This window comes from Marmota marmota, unplaced genomic scaffold (genome assembly GCF_001458135.2).
Source record: "Marmota marmota marmota unplaced genomic scaffold, marMar, whole genome shotgun sequence".
NCBI lineage: Eukaryota > Metazoa > Chordata > Mammalia > Rodentia > Sciuridae > Marmota > Marmota marmota.
Window position 1 is genome coordinate 13,458,891 of NW_026000174.1, and position 16,726 is coordinate 13,475,616.

Here is a 16,726-nt window from a genome sequence, read left to right on the forward strand (position 1 = left end):
ATGAGTATTTTTTTTTTTTTTTTTTGACTCTGCATGCCTTAGACTTCATTGAGGTTTTATGTATTTTCAAAAAGAAAAAAAAAATTTCGCACCAGGGATTGAACCCAGGGTGCTGAACTAGATCCCTACCCACCCCAGTCCTTTTTAAAAATTTTTTATTTTAAGACAGAATCTTGCCAAGTTGCTGAGGGTCTTGCTAAGTTGCTGAGGCTGGCCTCCAACTTATGATCCTCCTACCTCAGTCTTCTGAGTCACTGGGATTACAGGTGTGCACCAAGATATTTTCTTTAAAGAGAAATTTATTAAAATGACATCCATCATACTCCTGTCTGTTGAGTAGCCTTGCATACATCATCCCACTTGGGAGGACTCTGAAATTTGGGCAGGGTGGGAACTGTCTCTCCTTCATGGGAGGAAGTGGAAGTACAGAGGGTAGAGCTGTACTCCAGCACCAATGTTCCTGACTTGAGTGCTTGGGATCTTTCCACCACACTACTCAGACTGTAAAGGTATACATATAAGTGCACCAGATACCTTTGAAAAAGAATGTAAACAACCTACCATGTTACAGGAAGGGAGGAGCACAGGGGCCTCAGCTTGGAGTCAGAGGAGGAGAGGACGGTGACAGGCTTTTGCTGGTTAAGGAAAGGGAGCAGTTCAACAAGAAGGAAATTATTTTGGTCCTAAGCCCTGCGATAGATTTGCCTTTTGGATCTTTACATAAGGTACACAGGTCTGGTGCTGCCACCTTCCAGAAAATGCAGGCCACCCCTTAAACCCCGCCTGGGACCCCCTGAAGAAAGTCAAGGGCATGGTGGTAAATGTTGATTTGAAGAGTAAGGCTGCTGAGGGCAGGGATGCACGAGGCCTGGAGCCAGGCTGGAATTAACCAAGCTGGCCACTCGTCACTCTGTGACCTTGGCCAAGTCATTTCGCCTCTGTGTTCCAGCTTCCTGATCTATAAAATGAGGATAATTATTCCCTGGGTGGTTTTGAGGGGTACATTTTTGGGCATGCAGCAGATGCCCAATAAGTGTGACCCCCACCACCTCCCTGAGCCCTTACCCCGTGCTCTGGCCACTTGTGTAGTGGCCAGAGGCTGGCGACGCTCAGGAGCAGAGACTCCTCACTTGCAGAGCAAATCCAACCCAGTCTTTCTCCCTCGGCAGGTGAAAACCCAAATCCCCAAGGTGCCAAAGCAGCCTCTGGTGCCCCGTCACCAACCTCTGACTACAATCAAGTCTCTCTCAAGGGACACGCCTGAGGCAGAGCTGCCGGAAGAGCTGCACCCCGCCAGTAGCACCTCTCTGAAGGCACAGATAGCCATGGAGGGGCTGGAAGGCCCCAACCTGCCCTGTCGGACTTTTGTGCCTCTGCCTCCCATCTGCTCTGACTCCACTCTGCATAGTGATGACACGAGGTCCCACGTGAGCAATGCAGCCAGCCACCCCAGCCCAAGTCACCTGTCAGAAGAGGACACCAAGAGCACAGAGTCCATCTTCCTGACCCAGGTGCCTGTGTCCAGCTGCCTATTGTCAACAGCACCACAGGCTCCTGCACAGCCCTCAGCTGGCTGGACGGCTGCGGGCAGTGGGGGCAAGCACAGGGGGGACTGGAAACCAGAGGGCAGCACAGTTGGCAGGGCCCCAAGCCTCCTCTGGGAGATCCATTGATCTGAGCCTACTGGTGGGGACACAATTCCACATGTGAAGACCCTGTGGCCCAGACAGTATCTGAGATCTGGCTGGGGAGTGCTGCTGTCCAGTTTTTAGAGAGCTTTGTCCCTGCCTCTGCTTCCCTGCTTGAAGTCCTCTCACTTTTGATGCTGCCTCTGGATCCTGGGCAGATGGCCCAGATGTAGGTCCTGCCCTCGAGGCGTTCACAGTCTGATGGGAAAGATGGACAGGGACAATACCTGTGATCAGTGCTGAGACCTGGGGAGACCCAGGGCTTGGAGCTGGAGGAAGGAGGGATGCCTCTGCCCCAGACAGGAGGGCTTTCTGGAGGGGGGGAAAATGAGCTGAGCTGTGCACACTGAGTGGGAGTTACCAAGCGAAGAGATGGTTAGCAAGGGCATTTTAGGCAGAGGGAATGGCAGGAACAGGGTAGAGAGGAGAGAGATTGGAATGGAAGGGGTAGGAAGCATGAGTGTTCAGTGTCACAGCTGCAGAAGGGGAGTGTGTAGGGGAAGGGAATTACAGGTTGAGCACCCCTGACCCCAAACTGAACTCCATCATGGTCCAAAATTTGAAACTTTCAAGTGTTGACATGACCACAAGTGTAAAATTCCATACTGTGGAACTTCGTTTCATGCATAAAATCATTTAAAATATTGTACCAAGTTGCCTTCAGGCTGTGTATATAAGGTGTTTAAGAAATGTTAATAAATTTTTTGTTTAGACTCAGATTACATCCCCAACATATGTTATTGTGTATACGCAAATATGCCTCAATTCAAAACACTTCCGGCCCCAAGCATTTCAGAGAAGGGATACTCAACCTGGGTAAGGCTGGAAGAGGTCAGGGTCCCCTTAAACTCTGTTATTATTACATAAATTTCTCCGATCTCCCTGGCTCCAGTCTTGCTCCTCTAATATACCCACTGCCAGATCTTTTCAAGTACATATTGATCCATACATTCATATCTCATTCTCACCTGCCTCTTTCTTTACTCCACACAGGACGTGTAAATTCATTCAGCATAAAAGATTATAATCAAATAGTATTAAAAAAATAAACCACCTAGTTTAGAGGAAAGGAAAATATGGACAGGAAAGGAAATAGTCCAATGATAACCATCACTCAAACATACACTTCCTACCCTGCTCTCATAGTATGGGTATTGCCAAAAGGCAGTTCTGAGCTTCCTAGCAGCCAGAGCAATACAATCACCTGAGTCAACATGTTGTTTAAAAAAAAAGTTTTAACTTTTTCTTTGCCTAATTTCCATGGCTATTTTCTCCAGTTCAATGTTGGGTAGAAGTGTCAGAAGCAGATATCCTTGTCTTCTTGCTGATTTTAGGGAGAAAGCATTCAATTTCTCACCATTAATTAGGACAGTAGATGGCCTTGATTGGGTTTAGGAAGTTTCTTTCTATTTCTAGTTTATTGCATATTTTTTTAATCACAAATTTTGTTTTTGTATGTCTATTGAAGTAATCATATGGTGTTTATCTTTTATCCTATTGATACAATGTATTGTATTAATTGATTACCAGACGTTAAGTAACCCTTGCATACCTGGGATAAATCCTGCTTGTCATGGTGTTTAATCCTTTTTACATGTTGCTGAGTTTGATTTGCTAGTATATTTTTGAGGATTTTGGCATTGATATTAATAAGTGATGCTAGCATCTGGTTTATTTTCTTGCGATGTCTTTCTGTAGTCTGGGTTTAAGGGTAATACTGACCTCAGAGTATGAGTTGATGTGTGTTCTCTCTTCTAATTGCTTGGAAGTGTTTGTGAAGGTGTGGTGTTAATTCTTTCAGTGTTTGACTTACCAGTGAACCTAGCTTGTGGGAAGTTTTTAAATCATTAATTCAACCTTTTAAGTTGTTATAGGGCTATTCAGATTTCAGCAGGGGGTGTAACTACATCCCCACATCAAGTACAGGTTCTGTCTTATAAGACCAGTGGGGTAGGCTCAGATCCTCCATAGCTTGCTATGGAGTGAAGACAAAGAACATGCAAAGCAAAGTAAATACCCTTGATGTGGGATTGAAAAGTCCTGAGTAGTCTGAGCCCTGCTTACCACTATAGTCTGTCGCTCTCCATTGCTCTCCCACTGGACCCACCTTCTATTCCCCTAAATGCACTGTGATGTGTCCTCCCTCTGCACCTTGACATGCTGCTCCTGGCCTGCTACATTCATCCTTTCTGTCACCTATAGTCCATCCCTTTCTTCAACCTTGCCTGGAGACCCCCCCTTCTGGCTTAAGACTTAGCTCAGGCTAAGGAATTACTTCCTCCAGCGAGCTTCCTGGCTGTGTTACCGCCTCCTCTAGGATCACCCAAAACCACCATTCGCCCTTCTGTTAACAGCGGTTATGAAGCTGTTTGGTCCTCACCTCTTTTCCTATCTTCTTCCTCCACCTGTGTCTTAGTCTTGCCTGTCACACGGGCCCAGCACAACACAGAGCTCGGAAGCATGCAGGGAGTGAGTGAGTGTGTTTTCTTCCTGGCACAGGTGAGTGAGCTGCCTTCCCACATGACCCACAGGGGTGATTTACAAGTGAAGGAGAAAGACCAAAGGAGACCAGCCACGGCACCCAGAGAGGTGAAGAGGACTCGGAGGAAGCTCCCCTCTACCTCCATCCCCAGCAAGTACCATGGCTATGAGGATCTGCTGACAGCTCAGCCGGATTCAGCCTTCATCGAGCCAAAGGGTATGTGAGGGTCGGGGCCTTCTTCACTGCCCAGAGAAGGCATGGCCAAAGCAGGACTGGTGCCAAGACTTCTTTTCTCAGCCTGGTGCTATCCTCTGTCTAAATGTCAGAGGCTCCTCAGGGTGTCCTGGCTTGCAGCCCTGCATGTCAGGACCCCTATCCTTTATTGGGCTTTCACTGGCTCGGGGAAGACACTACTCATTCGGAAATTCCAGCCAGGTAGGCCCAGCTGCTCTGGTAGGAAGTCTTTCCTCAGGAAGGGCTTCAGGAACAAACAGACTGTCAGATTCCTGAGCTTGTCCCAGCCCCCTTAAATTCAAAAATGAACATCCCAAATCCTCCCTGGTTGGTTTGAGGCAAAGGAAGCAGCTCCCTCCCTGAGCCCCTTATTTCAGTCTGCTGTGTTAGAATATCTGTGCTTCTAAAGGAACGGCTCTTGGGTATCAGCCCCCACAGTGTGATGCCTGAGGTTAACGGGGTCCACTGGGGTGGCCTTTCCTCCACACTAACGCAGTGTTTCCATTAGGATCTGTACTCATAGGGGACACATTTACCAACTGAATGATGGAACTTCAGAAGTTGGAACAAGATGAGGGAGGTCTGGGAGTAGAGCTTTCATATTGGGGACTCTTGAGTCCTTTTACCAATGTCTGCTCTGAGGCTGGGGAAGGCAGGAGTCAGGAGCTGTGTCTCTGTCTCCCCCTTTTGCCCTAGGCATCCAGAAGAACGCACAAGCCCTGCAGCACATGTTGAAGCACCCTCTCCTCTGCCACCCCTCCAAGCCCAAGCTGGATACTATTCAGAAACACTATGTCCCCAAGGAGAAGCGGGTAAACATTCAGCCTACTGAATATGTGCATGACCCTGGAGGACCCCCACAGGCACAGATGTTGCTGTCACTTGGGATCCTCTGAGGCCCCACTACTCCCTGCCTGGTGCTGTGATAGCATGAGGTGAGGCCAGGAGACCCTGTGCCTGAGCCTGAGATAAGCCTCCTGCCTACCTTCTGGCAGGCTCAGAGGATCCCAATCCCAGCCCAACGGAAGACTGGAGCCCAGATGTTGGACGACATCCTCATTCGCATGCGGGATCCCCGGAACGTTACCGAGGCTCCACTAGGTATGGCTCTCCTCAGCTGCCAGCACCCAGTCAGCAGTTGCTCATCTGCTGGTGTGAGGCGGAGAGCGAGCTTATGTCAGAGCCAGAAGGGCTCTTGGAGGGCATCTGCGCCAACCATTCTGTGTGCAGATGTAGAAACGGAGAAGCGGCGTGAAGCGGGGAGTTTCTCAAAGTCACATAGTGTGACAAGGACCTGAACCAAGGCTTGAGATAGAGTCGGGGGTGGTGGTGGGGGATGCCACTGACTTCCCACTGCCCCAGGCTGCAGAGGCCATTTTCAGTCCCTTTAACCTCCTCTCCCACGCTCTCGTCGGGGCACCCCGTGAATGAGAAGCCGGCGAGCTGGGCACTGATCACTGCTTTTGCCCCCGCAGGCGCGGTGTTGCGCCGGCGCGCAGACCAGCGCCTGGTGAACCAGAAACAGTACCTGGAGGCCAAGCGGCTGCTGAAGGAATACCGCGCGCGCTACCGGCAGCTTGTGCGCGGCTCGCTGCGGAAAGTGTTCCGGGCCACCCCACCGCCCCAGGAACCCCCGGCCCTGCAAGAGAGCCAGCCCAAGTTCGGCCGTTTCCTTGAGTTCATGGATGAGTTCTGCCAGGAATCCACGGCCAGTGACTTAAAGGGCTAGGGCTGCGCACGGGCCCATCCCGAGGGCTCAGCGCTCCGGATTGCCGAGGCTGCTGGGTAGGGCGCAGGCCTGGGGCCTTGACTTGCCTCGAGACCGGGAGCTCGTGGGAACCTCCCGCCTCGGGCCAGGCAGGACCTGATGCCTAGCTCAGCAGTAATAAAGAGTGGGCACATGGCGCAATCGAATGGGTGCCAGGCTTTCTTCCTTGGAAGCCGGCCCAGGGTCACAGCAGTGTGGTCCCACTGGAAAAAATCCGTTGGTTCATGCATCCCAGCAGCTATGATTGGTGCTAGGACAGAAAGTGGGAGTGTTGAAACAGAGCAGCAGCATAAGTTAACTCTCGTGTCCACTGCCAATACAAGGCAGAGGGGCCAAAATCAAGGTCTCTAAGGCCAAAAATATGTGCTTTTTCTGTTGGACAGCTTTTCCCGTTGTGTAGGGGCAGGGTAGAGAAGATTGTGTTCCCTTATTAGATGGCTATGATTACCGAGGTGGGATGAGCCGAGAGGGAGGGTTTACATGGAGTTTCCCAAGGTTCTTTAATCCAAAGCACAAGTTGAAGGCACGAATACAAAAACATGGAGCTATGGCTCCAAAATACACACTGGAGCTATGCAATCACTGGGCTCCTGGTAAAGTAACGCTCTGGCAAGGCACCCTGTGGGTTGTCCCATTCTTGAGGGTACAGAGGAGCATCTGGAGAGGGCCCCCTGGGCTGGATTGCAGGATGCACATCTGGGATAAATGCTGGGTGTAACATAATCCCCTGGGCAATCCTTCCTCCCGGGGATGCCTACGATTCAGACATGGGTAACAGGGGGTTTCCAGGACCTGGAAAGCAGTTATAAGGATTAATAGCTTCAGCAAGGCAGATTCCCACAACCTAAACTGCAGCTAAATATTTACATACTATCACACTCAACTGCACAGTCTTAACACAAGTGGCCAACTGTTTACTCTCAGCTGTGGTCATACCCAGATACACTCATCATCATAGCATACTATACAGGTCACGCCAAGTGACCTGCATCTTGCCCATTCACACAAACATCTGAACAGATCTGAATGCAAACACACTGTGACCCACCGCAGTCTTGTACTGGGGCATAGTGCTGACTCATCAGCTTGGATCTCCTGCCCCCAAATCATCCTTCCTCTATTGTTAAGAGAATCCACCCCAACAGTCACACTGTCAACTTCACTGGTTCCACCTGGGCTACTTCCTTCAGTCAGAAATCCCATAAAGTCATAGGCTCTTGGGCCTAAAAGGCCTGTAGGGATGTCTCTGTCACAACACCCATGCCAACAGCTTTTTGCAGTCTCCCCAATAACCAAGCTCCTGTTTGCACATCAAGTGATAGGGAGTTGTGTCCTCCAAAGGGTGACCCTTCTTTCTCAGGAAGGCTGTTGGACAGTTCTAGCACCTGGCTATGCTATCTAAGTCCCTCTGCCTTTTTTTTTTTTTTTCCTTGGTCCTGGGGATTGAACCCAGGGGTGCTTAATCAGAGCCAGGTCCCCAGCCCTTTTTTTTTTTTTTTTTTTTGTATTTTATCGAGAGAAAGGTCTCACTGAGTTGCTTAGGGCCTTGCTATGTTGCTAAGGCTGGCTTTAAACTCACGATCCTCCTGCCTCAGCCTCACAAGTGGAGGGATTACAGGAATGCGCCTCTGTGCCTGGCAGCCCCTCTTTTTGGCTAAGAGTATATCTGCTTTCTGCCCTCCCAGATCAACCCTTCATTTATATGAGAAAATCCTGAAAAGGTGACACCTAGGTGGGCCAAACAATTAACTTTTTAGTTAAGGACTGTCACCTCTCCTAGACTGTGCTAAATTTTTGATGATCATTCTGAATTCCTGATCTGATTAGCTTCCCCATCTTGGAGAATTTTGTAGCGAATAGTAGAGAACTGGCTCCTTCTCCCTCACATATACCCAAATGTCATCAAAAGTGTCCCCCAGAAGGGAGCCACCATGCAGTACAGTGACTGCTATCCCTCTAGTAAGACCATATGGCAGCTCATATTTTTAACTCATCCTTTCAGCTTCAGCGTGAACTATTTTTCTAGTCACTTGTCCAAGTTGCCAGTGAGCACCATGGGAGTCAGATGTGGCCAAAAGAGAACTAAAGTAGGTACAGATCATGCCTCACATCTCATGTTGCCTCCTAAAGTGGGGGTGCAAAGGGAAAAACAGCCTGGTCTCTAGCCCTGCCAGTTCCAGTCCAGAGGAGGGGACACCTATCCCAGAAAGCAACCAGTAACACATTTAAGGCTAGAGGTAGAAGGTGGCAATGCCTTAAGGTGGCAGAAAAACCAATTGGTAGCTTTGGACTGAGATGCTGTCAGGGCCAGTTTTCATGTGTAACTGAAGACCTCCCTGCCTGCCACACCTGGCTATCAAGGAATTAATGAGTGGTGTGTAGAGCATTTGTTACTCGATGGGCCAACAGATATGTGAGTCCTGTTTCCAACTTGTTCATTTTAACCATCCTACTTTTGAAGGTCTTGGCCAGATGATTCTAAAAATCCCTCACATGCTGATTTAATCATGTATGACACCAATTCTTCCAACAGTCTTCCAAATTGGAAGAAATGAAACAGGATACGTTTGTTCACTGTTGGATAAGAAACTGATGAATTCCTGAACAAAGATTCCAAAAATGGGGTATTTTTAAAAATCAGATTTGTAAGTACAGTCCTAATATGACAGTGTCATCCCATACATTCTTTCTTTACTCACACTTTTTCTTGGTGCCTTCATTAGGAGTATGAATGTGAGAATGACAGTAAATTGTAAATTGGTGATAACTACATCATGAGTTACATCCGAAGATATAGTACCATGGAAGTCCCATCCCAGCTCCTAATCTCCCCATCATTGTGAATGGCCAGCACAGAACATTCTAACATAAGGTATCTCCCTTTGCAAAGGCAGCAACAAAAATCAAATAACACGTGGTCTAAGCATAGCCCATGTTTGCCTGAGATTACTCTCCAGAGACAAGACTTTGATTACAACAGAATACTCAATTTCATGAATTTTTTTTACTGTAGTCTTAACTTGGGTCTTGCCTCAAGAATACATACATTGAAAGATGCACTTTGGTACTGTGTAAATAAACAACACATCATCCCACTTGATTCCATGCCATTTTGTTGTGGCAGAAGCATCCCACCAGGGAGCCACAGCAGGTTGAATAAAACCAATAGACAATGCATTTCCTATTTTTAGGTGGGAGGGGAAAAGGCCCTTAGGGCAATTGTATTTGTACAGTTAAACAGCACAGCAGTTGCAAAAAGAAAACCCATTGGTTGGCATTTAAGATAATAATTTCCCCCCTTTGCATAATACCTACTTATTCCAACTTTAACTGCTCTGCTGGGAGCTCAGGGTTAGTGATGCCCAGTTTGATTCATACTTTGACTCTGAGGGACAGCTCTATTCCCATCTGGCATTATGGCTTGGTGGATGGGTGGTGCCAACCAGGGAGAAATCTGGCTGCCACCATGTTAATTTGGAACCAGGGTCAATAGCTATTCTTGAGCTCTAACAGCATGATATTTGAAGAGTGCATTGTCTGGGTCTCATTAAATGAAAGGAAAGAAAAATAAACAAGCCTTGACCTTGGCTTTTTCTGGTGTCTTAAGACACAGGAAAAGGTAGGGAGAGAGCCTGGCCAGAGTTTGAGGTTGCCTCTCACTAAGAGTTACCACTTTCCAAGCCATTAAGAAAGCATTTACTCAACAAGGGGTGCCCCCTAGAAAGGAAAGGAAAAGAAAATACTGTAATACATAGAGCAGTCTGCACATTCAGTCTTGGCACTTTTCCTTGTCATCCAATATGACTAATCACTAAACTGATGACCTCCGCATATATCTAAGTCTCTTTTCTACAGAACAATTTTCTTCAGAAAGCTACAGTGGATAATAATTGTGCGAAGATGCATTTCTGGATCATCTTCAGAAGAAAATCAGTTCCGCTGCCTCTTTCCCTAGAACCTGTCCCCCACAGGCCTACTTTCTCATCACCACAAGAATTCATAACCAGCTATGCTAGAGCTAAAAACCTGGCCAAAAGATCACTCTGTGGGTTGATGGGCTAAAAAAGATCTAAGACCCTAAGGAACTTCTGATTTTGAAAGACAAATGAAGGGCTGGTTAGCTTTTAACCCTTAGTAATTAAAATGACAATCATCCCAATCAAAACATATTACTTCCCAAGATTCCCCATTTACATTACTCAATACACTGTGGGGAAAGTTTTCCCTACCTAGTGTGTATTCAGGAGATATAGGAACATTTTCATTTTAACTGAAAACATCAAAACAAAAAAACTATTATAAAACTTTCCACATTATTGGAGTATCCTCCTCATTCCTGAATTGTGTGTGCAGAGACATCTGTGTGTAATTTTAAGGGTTATTTATTCAGGTCCTAGAAAACTGGAGGATAAAATAGTATACAGGGCACTGAATCCTCATTTGTTAAAGAAAAAAGGGGGTGGGGGGCTTTAACTTGATTTGCATGCCTACTCCAACCACATTTTAGAATTATGATCCACCCCACCCCCACCCCCGCGCTCTCCTGCTGTCCCTCCACTTTAGTGAGAAGCCAGGTAGGAAAAAAAAGAATCCCAAGTTGCCACCAGCTCTTGATGAGAGGTTAGGCTGGGAAGACATTAGGATGTTACTGAAGCGAGGGGTGGGCCACTTTTGACCATATCAGTGATCCACAACCTGCCTCATTTCTTGGCTCCTGAGCTAAAAGCTACTAGTGAAGAGAGGCCATTGTTCTGTAATCACAACAAAGATGATTCATTCTCCCCTGGTAAAATTACTTAGGAAATGGAAAGTAGTGTTACAATCAAATTCATGAATCTGACGATCTCTAAAAGTTCAAGGCAGCCTGCTGGGTGCTGAACATCCTAATGAGACCTTTGAAGAGCACTGCTATTAAAAAAAAGAAAAAAAAAAGAGCCTTTCATAAGACCATTAACATAGTCTCCAGCCACACACACATTCAAATACATTCCACTGGACATTGAACTCCTCAAGAGCAGAGACTATCCATCATTGTATTTCCAGCACAGGGTTGGCACAAGTTTAAGAGTTCCGGAAGCATCTGTAAAATGAGCAGAAAGGATGAAGAGCACAGCCTTCACCAGACAAGCATAATGGCAGCTTCCCATTTAGGCAATTTGCCAGTTTATAATAAGACAGCAATTAATTAAGCAGCTTTTAACCTCCCAGAGGCATTTTTTCCTTTAGGTAAAAAAGAATAGAAACCTACAAGGCATTATTTATGATTAATTCTTCCTCCAGGCAAAAATTTAAAAATTAAAAATTGTAAAAATAAAGGAAGCCACTTAGGAAAGGTTTCCTGGGCAAGCCTCAGCTAAGACTTACCAGTTTTCAAAAAGAAAGAATAAAAGGAAAGGGGCCACTGGCTGGGTACGTAATCCTTTGATCTGTTACCAACCCAACAGACCCAGATGACTTCTTCTACTTGATACAATCAATGGTTGTAGAACATGTTCCCAGTCTTTCCTTCTCTGCAGAAACAGGCTGAGAGCCCTCTTCTGAGGGGGCCACATTTCTTGGATTTCCCGTCAGAATGACACCTACTCTCCCACCTCTCATAACTTACCCTTAATAAGAAAAAACAGAAAGCCTATATATACATACAGGAACACATTGGTAGGATGTGGGAAATCTGTATGAGTTGGACTTCAATAGTAAGAACATATGTTTTCTGAAATACTATGTGTCTCATTCAAGTTCATTGCCCGATCATTCTATTCTCCTTCTTTGTCTTTTTCTCTCACTTCTGTTCCCCAAAGAATTCATGTCAACAACTCTATTTGTGACCAACTTCATAGGCAATAAGAAATGAAATTTTTTTCAGAAAAAGTGTTCAGATTTTAGTTTAAGTATGTGAAGCATCTTAAAATACAGATAATACCTTAGTGGTTTTTTTTTTTCCTCCTCCAAAGCCAAGCAGATGAAAAATTAATAAGTCTCTTCCTTCCTTAACCTAACCTGCTATGCCTACATTTAAAGGACTACTGCTCAGCAGAAGTGTACAAGGCAGCTGTCATACCATCCTTGGCATCACAGTAGGTGCACGGGGGTGGTCAGAAACTGGGACTGGAATATCCGCCTAACAAGAAATAGCTTTTTACTCTTCATCTGAAGTCTAAACTTGTTGCTACTGCTATGCAAGTTCTTAAAATCAAAATATTAACTTGGGGAAATATTTAAAATATATATTTTTCATCTATTAAAAATATTTATCTTTTTTACCAAAAACAAAAATCAATTCAAACTGAAAATGTTTTTCAAATTATTGGTGCTATAGAAAAAGGTGGGAAGTGGAAAAATAAGTATCTTTACCACTACCAATAAGACTAGCCTTTCCAATAATATTTATGAAGATCAAAGAGGAAATACATCAAATGGCAGTAACTGAAAAGTTTTCTCTATGGGCATTTAGTAAGGTCACCGTCCCTGTCCTCTGCAGACCAGTGCCAGCTTTTATTTTGGGCACTAATTAAACAAGTTACACAGGACCTAGAACTGAAAGGGTGTGAATATAAAGTCACGAGATTGATGTATGTTTTTTAAACATACATCTGCACATGTGCGTACATGCAGAATACATACATTCAGGTGAGATGCTCCCCACCAGAGTTGTCACTGAAGAGGTCCCATATATCTCAGTAATGACCATAATGCTTCAGTCATCTCTGGAATTTCTCTTTGGGAACTATTTGGGAACTGTGAGCTGCACAAGAAAATGGCTCTGTTTTTCAGTGGTACCTCATTTATGACTCCAAACCCTATTCATAAATTTTCTTTCCCAGAGGCTTCAAATAGCTTCTGGCTAGTTTCAAACTTAAAATTCTCTCTCCTGTAACTCCAAAAGATTTAGGATCTGTCCTGAGAAGAAAGTACTATAAATTACTTCCTTCAACTGTGAGTCTGATCTGGACCCCATCTTTTGCCTTAGTAGAAGGAGGCTGGAATACATGATCATTAAGGTGCCTTCCAGTTCTCACATTTTGGGAGTGAATCTATGTCTCTAGAAATTTCTAGACTTTGAAGACAGTTTTCAGAAATGTTTCACCAAAGACAACATCATTGGAAAAATTATGCATATGCTGTGGGGGCTAGTCAAAGGAGATATCATATATGGGAATATATAAGCTCTGGAAGGTTTGTTAAAATGCCAGTCATGTGACTATAGTAACAGCTCATACATACACAGGGAATGCCAGCCCATCTGAGATTCCCTAAAATTTTCTTTATCTCTATTCTCAATGAGCCCAGATGGGCAGAAGCACCAAGCACCACCAGGGATGCAAAAGACACATGGTGTCAGCTGCTAAGGAAAATAAACCCCAAAGGTCCATGGGACTGAATACCAGCTGAATCCAGCTAGATACCTTGTTTCCACAGTATGGAGTTTCAGCATCATTCTTTACCTGACTTCAGGGAATTTAGGATTTTAGATCAACATTGCAGATAATCACTGGCCATGAGGAAAGTGTTAATGAAGCCTCACTACAGTTGGTCTCACGGGCTGGAACCCCTATGAAAACACAACATGTAAACCGAGGGAAGGAGAGGAAATGGGACATCCTGTCAACTTAATTACTTGCATATGGATTTTTCAATGCTCAATGCGCAGCCTGCTTTTCTTAGGTGCCCCTGGATTGCAGTCTATTTGGACAACCTGTTAGTATAGAATACCCATGAGACTTGTGGTCAGTCTGGGCAATGCCACTTAGTTGTTGAGAGAATATGAACATCTGCACTTCAGTTTCATTATCTGAAAAAAAGGTACCACTTATGAGTTAGGTCTCTTAGAAAGACCAAATTAAGCTGTTTGGAAATGTCAACCATGCAGCATTAATCACATTATTTTTTTAAAAAGAGAACGTAAATTAACTTTTGTAGAAGCACATGCTCAACTGATTTAGGTAGGTAAAGGTACTTGTGGCAAAAGCAAAGAGAAAGAGGGATATAGCAATATCATTTTGGGTCTTCCAAAGTACTACACTGCTCCACTTCTTTGAAAGACATGGAATTAATTTTTATCTGCAAGATTGATTTAAAACAACACCCTGTTGAAAGAAGTCAGGAGGTCTATCAGCTTGAGAAGGTATCTCCTCTTTCCTCTACCATTTCTAACTGTGTCAATTATGCTCCTAAATGAGGCCATTCCAAATCTCACTCCAAGTGGGTGCTGTTAGATTTGGCCCAGAAGCCCTCAGAGGTGGTCACTTCAATGGGGATGATTTGGCGGTGAGGAGTGCTTCTGGTCTGAGTCCCAGAGAAACAGACACAGTTCCCTTGTACTTTGACTACCAAGGCCCTGAACCCTCTCAGAACCATATTAGACAGTGTTTTGCCATAAAAGAAACCCAAATAAGAACACTCAGCTCTTCTGGATAAATGATCAAGGTCAAAGACCTCTTAAAAATAGGTAACACTGTTCATTAAGTGCTACTTGGCCCCAGCCATGCTGCTGGACCGTAGGAGATACTGATCCACGCTTCCTTTTCGACGACTCACAGTCCGCCTCTCACTGTCAAACATGCGTTGCAACTGCAGAGCCAGCTGTCGGTCCTCTTCCTCCTGCTGTAATTTCTGCTCCATCTCTCGCAGTGCTGGGTCTGTTGGGGCCAGACCCACCTCACTGCTGGTTTGTCGCAGTTTCTTAAGGGAGCCATTTTGTTCCAAGTGTTTGGTCTTACAGCGTCTTTTTCGACCTCGCCGCAAGGAAGGAAGTGGCTCTTCACCCAGGCTGTCTACCAGAACACCATTAGCCAGATCAAAATGATTTAATGTCTTCAGCTGTTTCTTTGTTTTGAGGACTCCACCCAAAACATTGTTTTTGGGTAGCAATGAATTAACTGTTGAGATTTTCACGGCTGTGCTTATGTAAGTTTTGTCTAACCTGGTATCTGGGATTGACCCTGACCCCTCAAACTGTTCCCCCTCCAAAGTCCCACTGGCTCCCCCTTTGAGTTCCAGTGGGATCTCAGTGCTCCTTTTACCATCACTGTCCTCTTCAGCTTTTGTTTGGCTAACTGAGGGGAAATACTCAAGGTCAGTGGGAGTGGGTCCAGTCTCCTCAGAGAGTACCTGCCTACTGCGGAGTCTTGTATTTGAATCCAGAAGTGGCTTTTCCTTGCTAGAATGGATAATTTCAGAACTTAGTAAGTCTTCGCCTGTTTCAGATGCCAGGGAAGTTAGAGTGGCCTTTGAAAGGGTCTTTTTAATCTGCCGCTCTTGAAAGATCTGTTCCCACTTTTTGAGGATCCGGGGACTAGCCTCATAAGAAGTCTGCTTCTGCAGGCTTCTGTTTAGGTTGCGAGGTGTTGACTTGATGATGAGGGGACTTAGCACACGGCCATCAGGGAGTCTCTTAGGAGGAGTACATGGTGAGCAAACAATGGGCTTGAAATGGTTCAGTTCTTCAGAGATGCTGTCATTGCTCTCAGGACTGATAGAGCGCTCTGGCTTATGTAGGGAAGCCAAGGAAGAGAGGGAGCTGAAGGGCAGACGCTTTTCGATGGTTAAGTCAGGGGCTGAGAGACAGCGGTTATTTTGAGTGGACAAGAGGACACCAATGATGGGGTTGGAGGCTGGAGTCATAGCTGTGACCTGAAAAATATTTTAAAAATTACATAGACATGTATTTATTTTTCCACATAATTTCTTCAGGACAGCAGAGAATAGGGACAGAGAAGGAAATAAAAAGAAAAGCAAGGAAGAGTGATGTGAGACCAAGAAAAGGAAAGGGTCTCAATCTGAAGTGCATTCTATTTAGCAGAAACTTCTATGCACTTGGATCAATTAATAACATTAAAAATCTGAAGTAAAGAAACATCTAGAGCTTTTAAAATGCTTCCCTAATGGTTCTGATATCACTCATGTGGCTATTAATTGAAACCTTCTTTCACATCTGTGTGTAGAAGTTTCCAACATAACTAATATGCCTGGGACCCATTCCCCATTCTGCCTCTTCTCATAGAAATTGTTTCTTCCACATGCAGAAGATGCTACAGAGAAGGACTAGAGAGCCTCAACAGCCTGTGGCTGTGATTGTACCTTGGCTTTGATGGTTGGAGCTGCTCTGAGTCTGTTCTTCACTCTGTCCTGAGCTGTGTCACTGCAGCTCTGACTCCTCTGCACCTTGGAGTTTAGCTTCCTAAGAAAATAAAGAAAAGACAAAAAGTGAAAATTAGTTCACACTAGTTTAGGAAAAAGATGACAATCTCTTTTGTGCATTCTAAACCACTCACCAAGAAAGACAAATCTCTTGGGCAGCTACAATACAAAATGAGTTAATTTATTAACAAAACACATTCCAAGAACAAACCTTCAATAGACGAATGGATAAAAAAAATGTGGCATTTATACACAATGGAGTATTACTCTGCATTAAAAAAATGACAAAATCATAGAATTTGCAGGGAAATGGATGGCATTAGAGCAGATTATGCTAAGTGAAGCTAGCCAATCCCTAAAAAACAAATGCCAAATGTCTTCTTTGATATAAGGAGAGTAACTAAGAACAGAGTAGGG

The 16,726-nt window shown here is 45.1% G+C and overlaps 2 protein-coding genes across 5 annotated transcripts in view; one reads left to right on the forward strand and one right to left on the reverse strand.

The window, feature by feature from the left end:
- Positions 1 to 6,315, forward strand: part of Xrra1 (X-ray radiation resistance associated 1) — a 65,547-nt gene extending 59,232 nt beyond the window's left edge. For all 4 annotated transcript variants that reach the window (XM_015477416.2, XM_048788063.1, XM_048788064.1 and 1 more), the window contains 5 exons: positions 1,170 to 1,511; positions 4,188 to 4,386; positions 5,101 to 5,216; positions 5,400 to 5,505; positions 5,880 to 6,315. In XM_015477416.2, coding sequence (XP_015332902.1) covers positions 1,170 to 1,511; positions 4,188 to 4,386; positions 5,101 to 5,216; positions 5,400 to 5,505; positions 5,880 to 6,133 — 1,017 coding nt within the window. In that variant the 3' untranslated portion in view covers positions 6,134 to 6,315. The remainder of the gene's footprint in view (positions 1 to 1,169; positions 1,512 to 4,187; positions 4,387 to 5,100; positions 5,217 to 5,399; positions 5,506 to 5,879) is intronic.
- A 332-nt stretch (positions 6,316 to 6,647) lies between these two features.
- The window catches only part of Rnf169 (ring finger protein 169), a 111,951-nt gene continuing 101,872 nt past the window's right edge, over positions 6,648 to 16,726 (reverse strand). The window contains exons 6-7 of the mRNA XM_048787883.1: positions 16,250 to 16,349; positions 6,648 to 15,802 (exon numbers count right to left, since the gene is read on the reverse strand). Coding sequence (XP_048643840.1) covers positions 14,639 to 15,802; positions 16,250 to 16,349 — 1,264 coding nt within the window. The 3' untranslated portion in view covers positions 6,648 to 14,638. The remainder of the gene's footprint in view (positions 15,803 to 16,249; positions 16,350 to 16,726) is intronic.